This window comes from Rhinatrema bivittatum, chromosome 15 (genome assembly GCF_901001135.1).
Source record: "Rhinatrema bivittatum chromosome 15, aRhiBiv1.1, whole genome shotgun sequence".
Taxonomy (NCBI): Eukaryota; Metazoa; Chordata; class Amphibia; order Gymnophiona; family Rhinatrematidae; genus Rhinatrema; species Rhinatrema bivittatum.
The window spans coordinates 29475416-29491587 of NC_042629.1; the positions used below are offsets into that span (position 1 = coordinate 29475416).

A 16172-nucleotide genomic window follows, 5' to 3' on the forward strand; every position below is an offset into this window, starting at 1 on the left:
ACACATCGCCCACTGTCCGCCATTTCCTCACATATCTCAGCCATCATATCAATAAGCTCCTGCTTGCTATCCTGCATATCTTTTCGTAGCTTGCAGAACCATTGACGGAATTCCTCCCACGTGGGTAAGTTGGACACTGAATTATTCAATTCTCCCGACAGCGGAGCAGTCTTCTCAGGGTGATCAGGTGAAATCACTGCCTCCGCTATTCCACTAGGCCTGTTGGCGTCCGTAGACGATTTAACATAAGAAAACTGCTTGAAATTAGGGCCCTTTTTTCTTCTAAGCCATCTGTGATGGTTAATCACATAACCCAATGTAGAAAAATAGCCTCAGCTGTGAAGGATGTGTGGCGATCCTACTCAAAAAAGGCTCGAGATACCGGAGAGTTCAGAGCTGCCATCTCATCCTGCGACATCAACTACTCCCTAGAACTTTCTATTTCTAACAAACATGGTGTTACCAGTAAGGTTCCCTTACCCAGAAATGTTTCTTTAGTCACAGTACCTATGAACTCAATAGTTACTGTAGGGGGTGTGTCCTTATACTACCTAGAACCAGAGCCAGTTCTCACAGAGGTAGAAATCCTGGATGTGTTTCAGGGCCATGAAATCAACTTAGATGAAAAACTGGTATATCTTTTAAGCTATAAAGTCTCTCACACTGTGGAACTGTCTGTTGACCAAGACACAACAGAAATTACTGACTACAATTATGATTCCAGAGATGAAGTTATTTTACAAACTGACTATATACTTATGGACTCTCTACCTGGTAACATCAAGCTAGGTTGACAGAACATTGCACAAATCTCAGCTTTGGGCGAGTGTCCTCACTCCAAGGGTCAACAAATCTTCATTAGAGAGTACTGTTCTGTTTGTACGTCTCACTGTGAATATCAAAGTGGCCCCTAACCCCTACACTAATACCTAAACCTCACCTCCAGTTACTAGGTGGGCCTCCCATAGGGATATAAATACCTATCTAGTCTCTCTCTCTCCCTCTAGTCTGAGGTTCCTGATAGCTAGGTTAGCTCTCTCGGAGCTTCAACCTACCATCGCAACGGGTGATACAACCATAACGCAAGCTATCGCACAGCTTAACATATAGGGCTTCGCAAAACGGTAAACCCAGCTCATTCCCGCCCCTAACTCCTCCTCTTTTTTGGATTTGCATTGCAACATACGATATGGTGCTATCGCATGCGTTAAAGGCATTTTCGCATGCAATAAGGCTTTAAGACATGCGAAAACGCCTTATAGCATTTTGATAAATGAGGAGGTTAGTTACCAAGGCGCCCTCTAATGCCTCATGACCTCTGGTAATGTATTTAAACCTTTAACTGAATATTACAAGTTTAACTACTTATTATTATATTCCACATTACTCCATGTTTACCTCATTAAATGCATGGAAATGTAATTCCTGCTTTTTTTTTTTTTTTTTTTAGGAATCAGACCTACATTTTTATGCAGCCAACTTTGGAGCTTGTAGAGTTCTCTCTCCCGGGGGCGCTACTGAACCACCGAGGGAGGACCCAGCAGCGAGCCTGCTCTCGGCTGTCATGCCATTAATTCACTTTTCCCCCAAATCCAATGTGGCAGCCAAGACACTTCGCTCTGCCTAGGGGTGTGCGTGTTGCAGCAGCAAATCCCGCCCCCCACTGCTGCAGCTTTCAGGGAACCGAAGGGGGTTTATTTTTTTTTGCTGCTGCTGCTGCTCCGGGGGTCAGCCGAGGGCGTCACAGCTTCGCACGCGGTAATGACGCCGCCCCCCGTCACACGTAATCCGTCTGCGACGACCCACGCAAGAGATACTCAACCATAAGCCCGGAAGTGGCAGGGAGGAGCTTTCTGCTCAGTTCTTTCATCCGCCTGCGGCTGTAACCGCTGCATCTCTCCCCTCTCCTCCTGCAGCCTGGCTTTAGCTTGTTTTCGGGCGCAGTATCCCTTCGCTCTTAGTTGACATGGTCCCTCGCCATCCTGGAGCTTTGCACCTGTCAGGGCTGGGCTGGTGGGCTTTCTCTTCCCAGACTGTAAACTGCGCTAAGCTCCTGTATTGCTCTGCTTTGAGGTAGTAAACTGGACTAAATCGTTAAGTTCAGGTTTATCCTATGTTCAGGGCTGATCTGTATCAGGACACTACTACTTATAAATCCCTCTCTCCGTTTGCAATTGTGAGATCCGCGTTAGTATTATACACCTGGGTGATCATTATTTCTTTTTATAAGTACAGGCTTTTTCATTTTAGACCAAAAGTCCCTCTCCCTGAACCTTTGTATTTTTTCTCACGCCCTGCAGCAAGTTAAGCTCCACCCCTCTTCCTGAATCATCAGAACAGCTCACCTTTTCCTTCAATCACTTTTTTTTTCTCTCCTCTCTCATTTTCTGGCTATACTTAGCCTCCTGCATCACTGAGACTCTCTTTTATGTATTGGTTCTCTGATACAGATTCTTCTTTGGATAGATCCCTTCCTTTCTGTTTATCCCTCACTCCAGGGAAAAAGCCGCACTGACTTTTAGAGGATTCAGTAGTTCTCTGCTACCTGGTGTGAGAACCACGTTTCTGACTTCCCTCTTCCTGCAAATCATTGTCTTCTGTTTTCTCCATCTTTCTATTCGCTGCACTCTTGGGAACAAAAGAAGAAAGAAAGATTACCATCTGAGTTAATTGTATGGACGGACAGGCTGACTCCAAAGAAGACGTGCTGTGAGGAAAAAATTGTTTGCAAGATGAACACTTTGCTAGAGTCGCCCTTGTGGGTTCTATGTTTTATTGTTTGCAGAAGAAAAAGAAGATGGTTCTTGCTGAGCAGAGAGAAGACACAGGTCAGCTCATGAGTGAAAGGCATGAGTATGAACTGAAGTTGGTACAAGTTATATTTCGGCATGGAGCTCGGACTCCTTTAAAACCCATCCCACACAAAGAACAGGTGAGAGACGTGGCAATACATATAAAATTGTTGTGTCAATAAAGTTCTCTGAATTTGGGCCAGGTATTTGCCTGCCTTTTTGTATAATTACATGCAGTGTTGGCCATCAGGAGAGTAACGCAGTCATAGTTTCTGCCTGTCCTCTGCTGCAGGGCACTGGCTTTGTGGACTTATTTCTCATACCTTGCAGCTCAATATGCTGGGAAGATAGACCATACTATTGTTGGAGGCTGACATGTTTTCTGTCGCTTTTGCTTATAACTTACTCAGATGACATCTTCAATAAGGACACAGAGCAAACATGAAGCGTCATAATGGGCAGGCTAGTGGTGATGAGAATCACAGGCTCTTGTACACTCCAGGCTCTCCTCCATAATACTATCAATATCCTAGTTTTCAAACTTTCGCTCAAATGCAATTTCCCTATATAAACCTAGCAACATTAATTTATGATATAACAAAATGTAGCCTTTTGGCACTCCCTGGAGATAATTCGTGTAATTTTCTTTACTGTGATAACTCTAGTGAATACTGAGCAGAGATTTGTGTGTGAAATTTAGTAATAAGTGTATTACAAGAAAACCAACCGAACCCAGCTAAGGTGTCTAACCTCTTGTAGAAATGCTAATGGAAAGTACATTGCAGGTAATGTAGTTGTGTGTCAGTATGGGAGGTCCCAGGCTGTTGTAATGGAGGGTTAGCTTTGTGCAAGGATCCTTGGGTGCTGTAACTGGAGATCCCTGCGTTCTATAATGTAGTGCACTGGTATCTTGCTGCCAGATCTCTTGGCATGCTGCAATGCTGTGTTGGTTCACTGCCATAGGGACCAGGGTGTTGTAAAATAGTGTAGATAATCCAGTTGTGCCTAAAAACTGCATGGGCAGATAGCTCATCCAGGAAGAATGTGCCCCCCTTTCCCAAGAGCCTCTTTAAAATAAAAATTGTAAAACCTTGCACTAAACAAGTTTTGCTTACACCCCAAATCAACGTTTTGGAAGTGGTGGTGAAGACAGTATGGTAATGGAATTGAAAAAGGGCATGGGACAAACTCAGAGAATCACTAGAGGATGGAAATGAAGAAACAGAGTAGCCTGTGGTAATTTTTGGTATGAAATATATGGATAAGGTAACCTTGCATAGATGGGCAGTTATGACATAAGAACATAAGAAATTGCCATGCTGGGTCAGACTAAGGGGCCATCAAGCCCAGCATCCTGTTTCCAACAGAGGCCAAACTAGGCCACAAGAACCTGGCAATTACCCAATCACCCAGAAGATCCCAAGCTACTGATGCAGTTAATAGCAGTGGCTATTCCCCAAGTAAACTTGATTAATAGCAGTTAATGTACTTCTCCTCCGTATCCAAACCTTTTTTGAACCCAGCTACACTAATTGCACTAACCACATCCTCTGGCAACAAATTCCAGAGCTTAATTGTGTGTTGAGTGAAAAAGAATTTTCTCCAATTAGTCAAATGTGCTACTTGCTAACTTCATGGATTGCCCCCTAGTCCTTCTATTATCCGAAAGTGTAAAGCACAATTGCTTACCTGTAACAGGTGTTCTCACAGGTCAGCAGGATGTTAGTCCTCACATATGGGTGACATCATCAGGATGGAGCCCAATCACAGAACACTTTTGTCAGAGTTTCTAGAACTTTGACTGGCACCTACTGGGCATTCCCAGCATGGCACTAACCCTGCATCCAGCAGGGTCCCCCTTCAGTCTCGTGTATAGCAAGAAGTATGTGCGAAAAATAAAATAAATCACAAGCGAACCCAACTCCGCGGGGTGGCTAGTGGGTTTCTTGAGGACTAGCATCCTGCTGTCCTGTGAGAACACCTGTTACAGGTAAGCAACTCTACTTTTTCACAGGACAAGCAGGATGGTAGTCCTCACACATGGGTGAGTAGCGAGCTGAGGATGCCCGAGCAATGCACCAAATGCACCCAAAGACATGTGACAGGCACAACAACAGGGGTGGATTTGGGTAGGAGGGCATCCTGAAAACCCTGAACGGGTCGCTGGTAGGATGTTGGGTAGTTAAGCTGAGAACTCCTCCTGCTAGGATGTTGGGTAGTTAAGCTGAGAATAAGTTCCATAGAATAGACTGGCCAAAAATGGAATCTTGCCTGTCAGCCTTATTTAAGCAATAATGGCCTGCGAAGGTATGGAGAGAGCTCCAGGTCGCAGCCTTACAAATATCAATAAGTGGCAACGAATGAAGGTGTGCCACTGAGGTTGCCACGGCCCTAACAGAGTGTGCTTTTATATGGTCTTATAGCGGAATGCCTGTTTGCTGGTAGCAAAAGGAGATACAGTCCGCCAACCAGGACGAAAGGGTCTGTTTTCCCATTGGATTTCCCAATTTGATGTTCTCGAAAGAAACAAATAATTGAGTGGACTTCCTGTAAGCTGAAGTGCGCTCTAGATAAAAGGCTAGGGCATGTTTGCAGTCCAGGGAATGTAGAGCCTGTTCTCCTGGGTTTGAATGGGGCCTTGGAAAGAAAGTAGGTAAGATGATGGATTGATTAAGATGAAATTCCGACACTACCTTTGGTAAAAACTTAGGATATGTACGGAGGACCACTCTGTCATGCACATTTTATCCACATGTTTATTAACCCCTTCAAAAAAAAAAAATGAAGCAGATTTGTTAGGCAAGACTTCCCTTGGGTAAATCCATGCCTTTCTATATGCTCTACTATTTTGATCTTTAGAATAGTTTCTACTATTTCCCAGCACTGAAGTCAGGCTCACTGGTCTATAGTTGCCCGGTTCGCCTGGAGCCCTTTTTAAATATTGGGGTTACATTGGCCACCCTCTAGACTTCAGGTACAATGGATGATTTTAATGATAGGTTACAAATTTTAATTAATATAGTAACATAGTATTGATGGCAGAAAAAGACCAAAATGGTCCATCTAGTCTGCCCAGTAAGCTTCCCAAAGTAGTAGCTGCCGCTCCGTGCAGATTACCCCCATGATTTTCTTAAATGTAGTAATTGCCGCTCCGTGCAGGTTACCCTCATGTTTCTCTTAAGGGTAGTAACTGCTGCTCCGTACCGGTTTAGCTTTTTTATTTATTCCCATCCTCTAGCCTTTTAGGGATCTGCAGTGTTTATCCCTTGCCCCTTTGAAATCCTTCACAGTTTTAGTCTTCACCACTTTCTCCGGAAGGGCATTCCAGGCATCCACAACCCTCTCAGTGAAGAAATATTTACTGACATTGGTTCTAAGTCTTCCTCCCTGGAGTTTCAAATCGTGACCCCTAGTTCTACTAAATTGTTTCCAATGGAAAAGGTTTGTTGACAACCATGGATCATTAAAACCTTTCAAGTATCTGAAGGTCTGTATTGTAAACCGATACGATATGATTGGTATCATGAGTGTCGGTGTAAAAAAAGCCCTAAATAAATAAATAAATATCACCCCTGCTCCTCCTCTCCTCCAGGGTATACATATTCAGGTTCTTTAACCTCTCCTATAAGTCATTCAATGGAGACCACCCACCATTTTGGTTGCCCTTCTCTGAACCGCCTCCATCCTGTCTCTATCTCCTTTGAGATACGGTCTCCAGAACTGAACACAGTACTCCAGGTGAGGCCTCACCAAGGACTTATACAAGGGGATTATCACTTCCTTTTTCTTACTAGATATTCCTCTCTCTATGCGCCCAGCATTCTTCTGGCTTTGGCTATCACGGTGTCACACTGCTTCATCGACTTTAGGTCGTTAGACACTATCACCCCAAGGTCTCTCTCCTGCTCCGTGCACATCAGCCCTTCACCCCCCCGATGCATATAGTTCTTTTGGATTACCACGCCCCAGATCCATGACTCTGCATTTCTTGGCATTGAATCCCAGCTGCCATATGTTTGACCACTCTTCCAGCTTCCTTAAATCCCGTCTCATTTTCTGTACTCCTTCCCGCGTGTCCACTCTGTTGTAGATCTTAGAATCAGCCGCAAATAGTCAAACTTTACCTCCTTTACCTTCTGACGAAGATGTTGAACAGAACCGGTCCCAACACTGATCCCTGTGGCACTCCACTTAACACCATTCTCTCTTCAGAGTAGGTTCCATTTACCATCACCCGTTGTCTTCTATCTGTCAACCAGTTTGTAATCCACACCAACACCTTGGAGCTGACTCCCAAGCTTCTCATTTTGTTGATGAGTCTTCTGTGCGGGACTGTATCAAAAGCTTTACTAAAATCCAAGTAAATTACATTGAGCGCTCTTCCCTGATCCAGTTCTCTAGTCACCCCATCAAAGAAATCAATTAGATTCGTTTGCCAGGACCTTCCTCTGGTGAATCCATGCTGTTTCTGATTGAGCAACCCACCGGATTGTAGATAGTTCATTATCCTTTATTTCAGCAGAGTCTCCATTAATTTTCCCACCACCGAGGTGATGCTAACCGGCCTGTAGTTTCCAGCCTATTCTCTACTCCCACACTTGGGAAGCGGGACCACCACCGCTCTTCTCCAGTCACTAGGCACTACAGCCTTTTCCAAAGATCTATTGAGCAGGTCACACAGTGGACCCACCAGCACATCTGAGTTCCCTCAGTATTATGGGGTGAACCTCATCAGGCCCCATGGCTTTGTCCACTTTCAGTTTTCTTAGCTCTTCCCATACATTCTCTTCCAAAAATGGAGTTTCGTCTACTCCACCCCCTTCTACAGTCTTGATAACAAGTGATGGTCCTTCTCCAGGGTCTTCTTTTGGGAACACTGAACAGAAGTATTTGTTTAATATTTCTGCTAATTCATCATCTCTCTTCACCAGCTGATCCTTATCCCCTTTCAATTTCACTATACCACTATGTACATTTCTCCTTTCTCTGATATATCTGAAAAATGTTTTGCCACCTCGCTTTATCTCCTTGGCGATCCTTTCCTCTCCCTGACTTTTTGCTTTCTTGATTATTTTTTTCATCTCCTGCAGTTTCACCAGATAATCCTCCCTGTGTTCCACATTTTGGGATTCTTTATATTTCTTAAAAGCTTCTTTTTTTGCTTTTATTACATCAGCCACCTCCTTTGTGAACCAGATTGGATTCTTATTTCTCTTACTTTTGTTTACTTTTCTAACATACAAATTTGTTGCTTTTGTAATTGCTCCTTTTAGTTTGGCCCACTGTTGTTAAACATCTCCCATTTTTTCCAGTCTTCAAGTTCTTCCTCCAGATATTTCCCCATTTCGACAAAGTCTGTTTTTTTGAAGCTCAAAACTCGGGTCTTTGTGACACTTCTCCGTATCCTATTTGCAATATCAAGCCATACTGTTAGATGATCACTGGTGCTGAGGTGGGCACCCACCCGGACATTAGAGACATTATCCCCGTTAGTGAGCACTAGGTCAAGTAAAACTCCCTCCCTTGTGGGTTCCATTACCATTTGTTTGAACAGAGCTCCTTGCAGGGCATCCACACTCTCTCTACTTCTGTTAGATTCTGCAGAAGGGATACTCCAGTCCACGTCTGGCAGATTAAAATTACCAACAATCAACACTTCCCCCTTCTTTCCCACGTTTATAATGTCTTTGATCAGATCTCTGTCTAGTTCTTCCGTCTGAGTCTGAGGCCTTTACACCACTCCAGTAAAAATGGATGTACCATCCTCTTTTTTTTTAGGATGGCCCATAATGCTTCTTCTCCACCCCACTTTCCTTGCAGTTCAGTTGCTTGGATATTATTTTTGACATACAGTGCTACTCCTCCCCCTTTTTTGTCCTTTCTGTCATTCCTTAACAAGTTATAGCCCGGTATGGCCGTATCCCAGTCATGAGAATCCGTGAACCATGTCTCCGTGACAGCAACAATGTCCAAGTCCGCCTTTGACATAAGGGCCTGCAGGTCTGGGATTTTATTGCCCAAACTGCAAGCATTTGTAGTCATAGCTTTCCAATGTTTCTCCCTTGCTATGTTACACTTCCTAAGAACCTTTTCTGTTTTTTTTTTAGCTGATTGCTGTTATTTTCCCTTTGCATGACCGTGTCAGGTCTTTTTCTGCCAGAACCTACTGTTATCCAACTGATTCTGGGTTTTTTAATCCTGGATGTCTGATAATTCTGTGGGAGGGTTGAGGCACAGGTTGCTGTAAACTTGGGTAAGGTGGCTGCCTGATTGTCACATGTCTAGTTCTACCTGAGCCCACTGTAATAGATCAGAAATTTCATTTTTGAGTTCCTTCAGTACCCTAGGATGCATACCATCTGGTCCAGGTGATTTGCTACTCTTTAGTTTGTCAATCTGGCCTACTACATCTTCCAGGTTCACAGTGATTTGGTTCAGTTCTTCTGACTCATCACCCTTGAAAACCATCTCTGGAGGTGGTATCTCCCCAACATCCTCATTAGTAAACATGGAAGCAAAGAATTAATTTAGTCTTTCTGCAATTACCTTATCTTCCCTAAGAGCCCCTTTAATCCCTTGGTCATCTAATGGTCCAACCGACTCCCTCACAGGTTTCTTGTTTTGGATATATTTTTAAAAGTTTTTATTATGAGTTTTTACCTCTATGGCCAACTTAATTTCAAATTCTCTCTTCGCCTGTCTTATCAATGTTTTACACTTAACTTGACAATGCTTGTTTTATCCTATTTTCTTCAGATGGATCCTTCTTCCAATTTTTGAAGGATATTTTTTGGCTAAAATAGCCTCTTTCGCCTCACCTTTTAACCATGACTGTAATCGTTTTGCCTTCCTTCCACCTTTCTTAATGCATGGAATACATCTGGACTGCGCCTCTAGGATAATATTTTTAAACAATGTCCATGCCTGTTGAACACTTTTAACCTTTGCAGCTGCTGCTTTCAGTTTTTTCTATTTTCCTTATTTTATTTTAAAAGTTTACCTTTTGAAAGTTTAGTGTTAGAGCTGTAGATTTACTTATTGTCCCCCTTCCAGTTATTAGTTTAAATTTGATCATGTTATGATCATTATTGCCAAATGGCCCCACCGTCGTTACCTCTCTCACCAAATCCTGCATTCCACTAAGAATTAAATCTAAAATAGCTCCCTTTCTTGTTCGTTCCTGAAGCAATTGCTCCATGCAGCAGTCATTTAGTCCATCCAGGAACTTTATGTCTCTAGCAAGTCCTGATGTTACATTTACCCAATCAATATCTGGGTAATTGAAATCTCCCATTATTATTGTTCTGCCAAATTGGTTAGCTTCCCTGATTTCTCTTAGCATTTCATCATCTGTCTATTTTGTCCAGGTGGACGGTAGTATACTCCTATCACTATACTCTTACCCAACACACATGGGATTTCTACCCATATAGATTCTACTGGGCATTTAGTCTCTTGTATGATCTTTAGCCTGCTGGACTCTATACCCTCCCGGACATAAAGTGCCACACCCCCGCCAAGTTGATCCTCCCTATCATTGTAATATAGTTTGTACCCTGATATAGCACTGTCCCATTGGTTATCCTCCTTCCACCAAGTCTCTGTGATGCCAATTATGTCAACTCATCATTTGCTGCTATACACTCTAACTCTCCCATCTTACTTCTTAGACTTCTGTCATTGGCATACAGACATTTCAAAGTGTGTTTTCTGTTTGTATTAACAACCTGCTTTTCAGTTATTAGGGCTAATTTGGAAATCATTAGCTTTGGTGATTTTTTACATATAGGCACATGGACTATGTTTGCTTTTATTAGAACCTCTCTGTTGGGATGCCCAAACTCTCCTGTTTCATTAGTATCCTTCAAGGATACATTTCTTCGAACCATGCACTGCTGAGTGACTGTCAGCTTTCCCCCTTTTCTAGTTTAAAAGCTGCTCTATCTCCTTTTTGAAAGTTAGTGCCAGCAGCTTGGTTCCACTCTGGTTAAGGTGGAGTCCATCCTTTTGTAAAAGTCTCCCCCCTTCCCCAAAAGTTTCCCCAGTTCCTTACAAAACTGATTCCCTCTTCCCTGCACCATCGTCTCATCCACACATTGAAACTCTGGAGCTCTGCCTGCCTCTGGGGACCTTCAGGTGGAACAGGAAGCATTTCAGAGAATGCCAACCTGGAGGTTCTGGATTTCAGCTTTCTACCTAAAATCCTAAATTTGGCTTCCAGAACCTCTCTCCCACACTTTCCTATGTCGTTGGTGCCCACATATACCATGACAGCCTGCTCCTCCCCAGCACTGTCTATAATCCTATCTAGGTGACGCGTGAGGTCTGCCACCTTTGCACCAGGCAGGCAACTTACCAGGCAGTCCTCACATCCACCAGCCACCCTGCTATCTACATTTCTAATAATTGAATCACAAACTATGATGGTCAGCCTAACTCTTCCCTCCTGGGCAGTAGCCCTGGGAGACTTGTCCTGGGTGCAAGAGGACAATACATCACCTGGAGAGCAGGTCCTTGCTACAGGATCACTTCCTGCTACACCAGGATGATGTTCTCCTACTGGGAAACCTTTCTGATCCAAGGCAGCACTGGATTTGGGACTTGGCTACTATGTCCTTGAAGGTCTCATCAATGTACCTCTCTGTCTGCTTCAGCTCCTTCAAGTCTGCTACTCTAGCCTCCAGAGATCGGACTCGTTCCCTGAGAGCCAGGAGCTCTTTGCACCGAGTGCACACAATCTCTCACTGGTGGGTAAAAAATAATATATGTGAAACTCAATGCAAAAGACTGGAAAGCCCCCTTCTTGCTGCTGGACTGCTGCCTTCATCCTAATTTTATTGAGTTCCTAGTTAAGTTTAGGATACTAAGGGAGTTGGAATTAGAGAACTTTAAATTTACAGGAGTATTTACTAATTAATCAGCTTGTATCCTACAAGGGGATGATTAAACTTTCAATAAGGGCTGGAACAATAGTATGATTTAGATAAGACCCTGATTGATTTTTAATGAGAAAGTGTCTCTTGCATAAAAATCAAGGGTTGAGTGGGTGGGAAAGACAGACACTAGAATTAACTATCTCTGGCTTGCTTATTATCTCAGACACACACAAACTCTAAAGGATATATCCCTCTTATATTTCACCTTTCACCAAACTTTTATAAGTCCAAAGATTTCCCAAAGCTATACTTACCAATCCTCTTTAACCACCATTAAATTGATCTTCACTCAGTTAATTGAAGGGTTTGAGATTGCTTCCGGTCCTCTCCTATTGTAAAAGGTGCGGGGCCTCTGGAAGCTGGGGCTGTGGAATTCAATCCCTGGATCGCTTGCAGTGACCTCTGGACTCCTCTCCCGGGGGATGCTGGGAGCAGTATGCAGATGAGCCTTCTGGTCCTCTTCTACTGCCAAACAGAGGTTGAATGTGAACCGTCTGTCCTTTGGTTTATAAATAGTTCACTCTAATCCCTAAGCAACCGGTAGCTCTACACAACTACACAGTCTCTACACAACTTGCTGAGAATACTGGATGGGCCATTTGTGTCTTTATCTGCCGTCATTTACTATATTCTACAATATAGGCAACACTGGAATGATAAAATGTAATATGCAAGCACCTATAGTAAGGAGGGCAGAAAAAGACCAAATGGTCCATCCAGTCTGCCCAGCAAGTTTCTTAGGGTAGTAACTTCCACTCTGTGCAGGTTACCCCCAAGCTTTATGTTAAGGATAGTAATATTTACAATCAAAGCAACCGTCAAACCCATTACAAAATTACTGCTAGCAACATTTTTACAGAATGAACAGCTTTCTTGATAATTCAGACAATGCTGTTCGAATGTCCTTTGCTTTTGGACTTGACTATATCTTTTTCCCTAATGTCTGCGTATCAGTACCCCAGACTGTAAAAGTCGGAGCCCAGCATTGGCTGACAATAAACTGCATTTATTAACAGAGGGCATTGTGTTGGTTTCTGTCCTAAACATAGCATGTCCTTTTAAAGAAGAAACATCCTGGATACTGTTTGTTAATTATATTTTTGTTTGAGTAAGTTGTTTCACTTTTATCCATTATGTTCTGGTTTTCAATAGGTGGAGTGGCCTCCTACCTTATTAGATATCCCTTTGCATACACAGTTTGATTACAAGGTGACAGACCTGTCTGGAGGTCCCAGGCCGACTTCCCCCATCGAGAAGCGGTACAGAGAACACAAGCTGAAGGTGAGGCCCTCATGCTTCTCCATCAGACGTACTCCTTGGTGCCTTTCTTGATCGGCAATCATCTCTCTTCCTCATGCAGGGGGGAACGTTCCCAGGCCAGCTCACGACAGTAGGAATGCAGCAGATGTTTGAGTTGGGAGCACGCCTACGCAGGACCTATGTGGAGGAGTTTGGTTTTCTTTCTCCTTCTCTGAATCCTGCAGAGGTCTTGTGAGTATTGCAAGTGAGAAATCGTGGTATATCTTGTCTGTGCATGAGGGTCCCTCATAGTCCTTGGACATAATGAACAGTCAGGCTGGCTGAATGAGCTGAGAAGGGAAGGGGGAGCGGGGACAAAAAAGGTGAAGGCAGATGTGCCTTTAGCTGCAGGTGGCAACCGATCAGCACAGTGATTCCCAGCAGATCCCCTTGGAGGTAAGTCCCAGTAGCAGGGTGCCTGCTGAGGTACTACATAGAGCGGACCTGAATCATTTCAAACCAACGGGTGCTGGACATTGTGGGAAAGGGGTATGCTTCTGAGTGCACAAAACCTTTTCCAGAGGTCTTTATAACCTCCTCCTTTGCCTCCCCTCTCAGAAGAGAGGCAGTCAAAGGGACATTAATGAAATTGCAGGACCTACAAGCAAGAGAAGGGTCGCAGCACTTACTTTATCTTCTGGTTCCAAAAAAAAGATCCTTCTGCCCAGTGCTGAACCTCAAAGGAGTCAACATATTTGCATGTACCCCATTTTCAAAAGGAGATTCTGCTATTGGTGATAGCATCAGTAAGGCCAGGAGATACCTAGCATTGCTGGATTTAGTGGAAGCCTACTTCCATGTTCCCATCTAGCAGTCTCACCAGAACCTATTAAGGTTCTGCATGTTGGGTGAAAATTTTTAGTTTCAAGCTTTGCCCATCAGTCATGGTGGTAGTGACAGAAGTCCTATGAGTACAGGACATTATGGTACACCCATTTTGGACAATTGTCTTATAAAAGCCAAGCCTGGTCAGGAGGGCAGGCAAGCCTCTGAAACAGTGCTGCACCTCCTTCAGCAGTTAGGCTGGGCAGTAAACTTCTCAAAGGAGCAGTATACATCTTTAACAAACACTGGTGTTTCTTAGTTTATTCATTTATTTGATTTATATTCCACTTTTCAGGCACTTCAAAGCAGATTACATTCAGGTACTGGAGGTATTTCCCAGTCCCCAATGGGTTCACACTTTAATTCTGTATCTGAGGAATTGGAGGGTGAAGTGACTTGCCCAAGATCACAAGAAGCAGCAGTAGCAGCATTTGAACCCTGGTCTCCATAGTTTGCAGCCTATTGCTTTAACCACTTTGATTTCCACCAGCATGCCCAGACTAATAGACCAGGTGTTAAAGTGTCAGGCGCAGGAGACTCCCAGAGTGTGGGATTACCTCCATCTTCTAAGTTTTGTAGCATCAACGCTCCAAAACGCCTTCCTTGCCTGTTGTCACCTGCCTCCCAGGACTATCCGTGCCAGTTTCCCAGTCCCCTGAGGGGTCAGGAGCAGCCTGAACTGTTGGAAACAACTTTTAAACCTCCAGAAGAGAACAACCCTGTAACCTCCTGATTGGGTGGTGGTCACAATGAATGCCAGATTGAGGAGGTGGGGTGCTCATTGCCAGGGACAGCTGACCTAAGGACACTGGACAGGGCAGGAAGTAGCTTATTCAATAAACAGGTTGGAAATGAGCCATCAAGCTGGCTCTGTGGCACTTCCTTCGCTTAGTAAGAGGGAAGGCAGTCAGGGTTCAGTTGGACAATGCCACAGCAGTAACTTATATCATAGAAACATAGAAATGATGGCAGAAGAAGACCAAACGGCCCATCCAGTCTGCCCAGCAAGTTTCACACTTTTTTTTTTCTCATACTTATCTGTTACTCTTGGCTCTTAGTAACCTTTTGGTTCTATTTCCCTTCCACCCCCACCATTAATGTAGAGAGCAGTATTGGAACTGCATCCAAGTGAAATATCTAGCTTAATTAGTTAGGGGTAGTAACCGCAGCAATAAGCAAGCTACACCCATGCTTTTGTTTACCCAGACTATGTAATTCAGTCCTTGTTGGTTGTTGTCTGTATATAGATCCACTTTTTTTCATTCCTCCTGCCATTGAAGCAGAGAGCTATGCTGAATATGCATTGAAAGTGAAGTATCAGTCTTTCTCCCCTGCCGTTGAAGCAGAGAGCTATGCTGGATATGTGTGAAGTATCAGTCTTTCTCCCCTGCCGTTGAAGCAGAGAGCTATGCTGGATATGTGTGAAGTATCAGTCTTTCTCCCCTGCCGTTGAAGCAGAGAGCTATGCTGGATATGCATTGAAAGTAAAGTATCAGGCTTATTTGGTTTGGGGTAGTAACCGCTGTAACAAGCAAGCTACTCCCCGCTTTTTTGTGAATGCATATCCTTTTTTCCACATTTCCTCATGCCGTTGAAGCTTAGAGCAATGTTGGAGTCGCATTAACCGTGTGTATGTTTATTGAATTAAGGGTATTATCTCCAGGTAGTAGCTGTCATTCCTGCGAGCCACCCACTCTTCATTCATGCCCTCTTGACTTTATGGGTCCACAGTGTTTATCTCACGCCACTTTGAAGTCCTTCACAATTCTGGTCTTCACCACTTCCTCTGGAAGGGCATTCCAGGCATCCACCACCCTCTCCGTGAAGAAATACTTCCTGACATTGGTTCTGAGTCTTCCTCCCTGGAGCTTCAAATCGTGACCCCCTGGTTCTGCTGATTTTTTTCTGACTGAAAAGGTTTGTCGTTGTCTTTGGATCATTAAAGCCTTTCAAGTATCTGAAAGTCTGTATCATATCACCTCTGCTCTTCCTTTCCTCCAGGGTGTACATATTTAGATTCTTCAATCTCTCCTCATAAGTCATTCGATGAAGACCATCCACCTTTTTGGTCGCCCTTCTCTGGACTGCCTCCATCTTATATCTGTCTCTTTGGAGATACATAGAAACATAGAAATGACGGCAGAAGAAGACCAAACGGCCCATCCAGTCTGCCCAGCAAGCTTCACACATTTTTTTCTCATACTTATCTGTTTCTCTTAGCTCTTTGGTTCTATTTCCCTTCCACCCCCACCATTAATGTAGAGAGCAGTGATGGAGCTGCATCCGAGTGAAATATCAAGCTTGATTAGTTAGGGGTAGT

The 16172-nt window shown here is 43.7% G+C and overlaps 1 protein-coding gene across 4 annotated transcripts in view; it reads left to right on the forward strand.

The window, feature by feature from the left end:
- The first annotated feature begins 1868 nt into the window (after window positions 1-1868).
- The window catches only part of ACP6 (acid phosphatase 6, lysophosphatidic), a 62614-nt gene continuing 48310 nt past the window's right edge, over window positions 1869-16172 (forward strand). Inside the window, exons 1-4 of one of the 4 annotated variants that reach the window (XM_029578342.1) lie at window positions 1869-2932; window positions 11447-11539; window positions 12881-13009; window positions 13089-13219. In XM_029578342.1, coding sequence (XP_029434202.1) covers window positions 2768-2932; window positions 11447-11539; window positions 12881-13009; window positions 13089-13219 — 518 coding nt within the window. In that variant the 5' untranslated portion in view covers window positions 1869-2767. The remainder of the gene's footprint in view (window positions 2933-11446; window positions 11540-12880; window positions 13010-13088; window positions 13220-16172) is intronic. The other 3 variants (XM_029578344.1, XM_029578345.1, XM_029578346.1) reach the window with 3 other exon arrangements.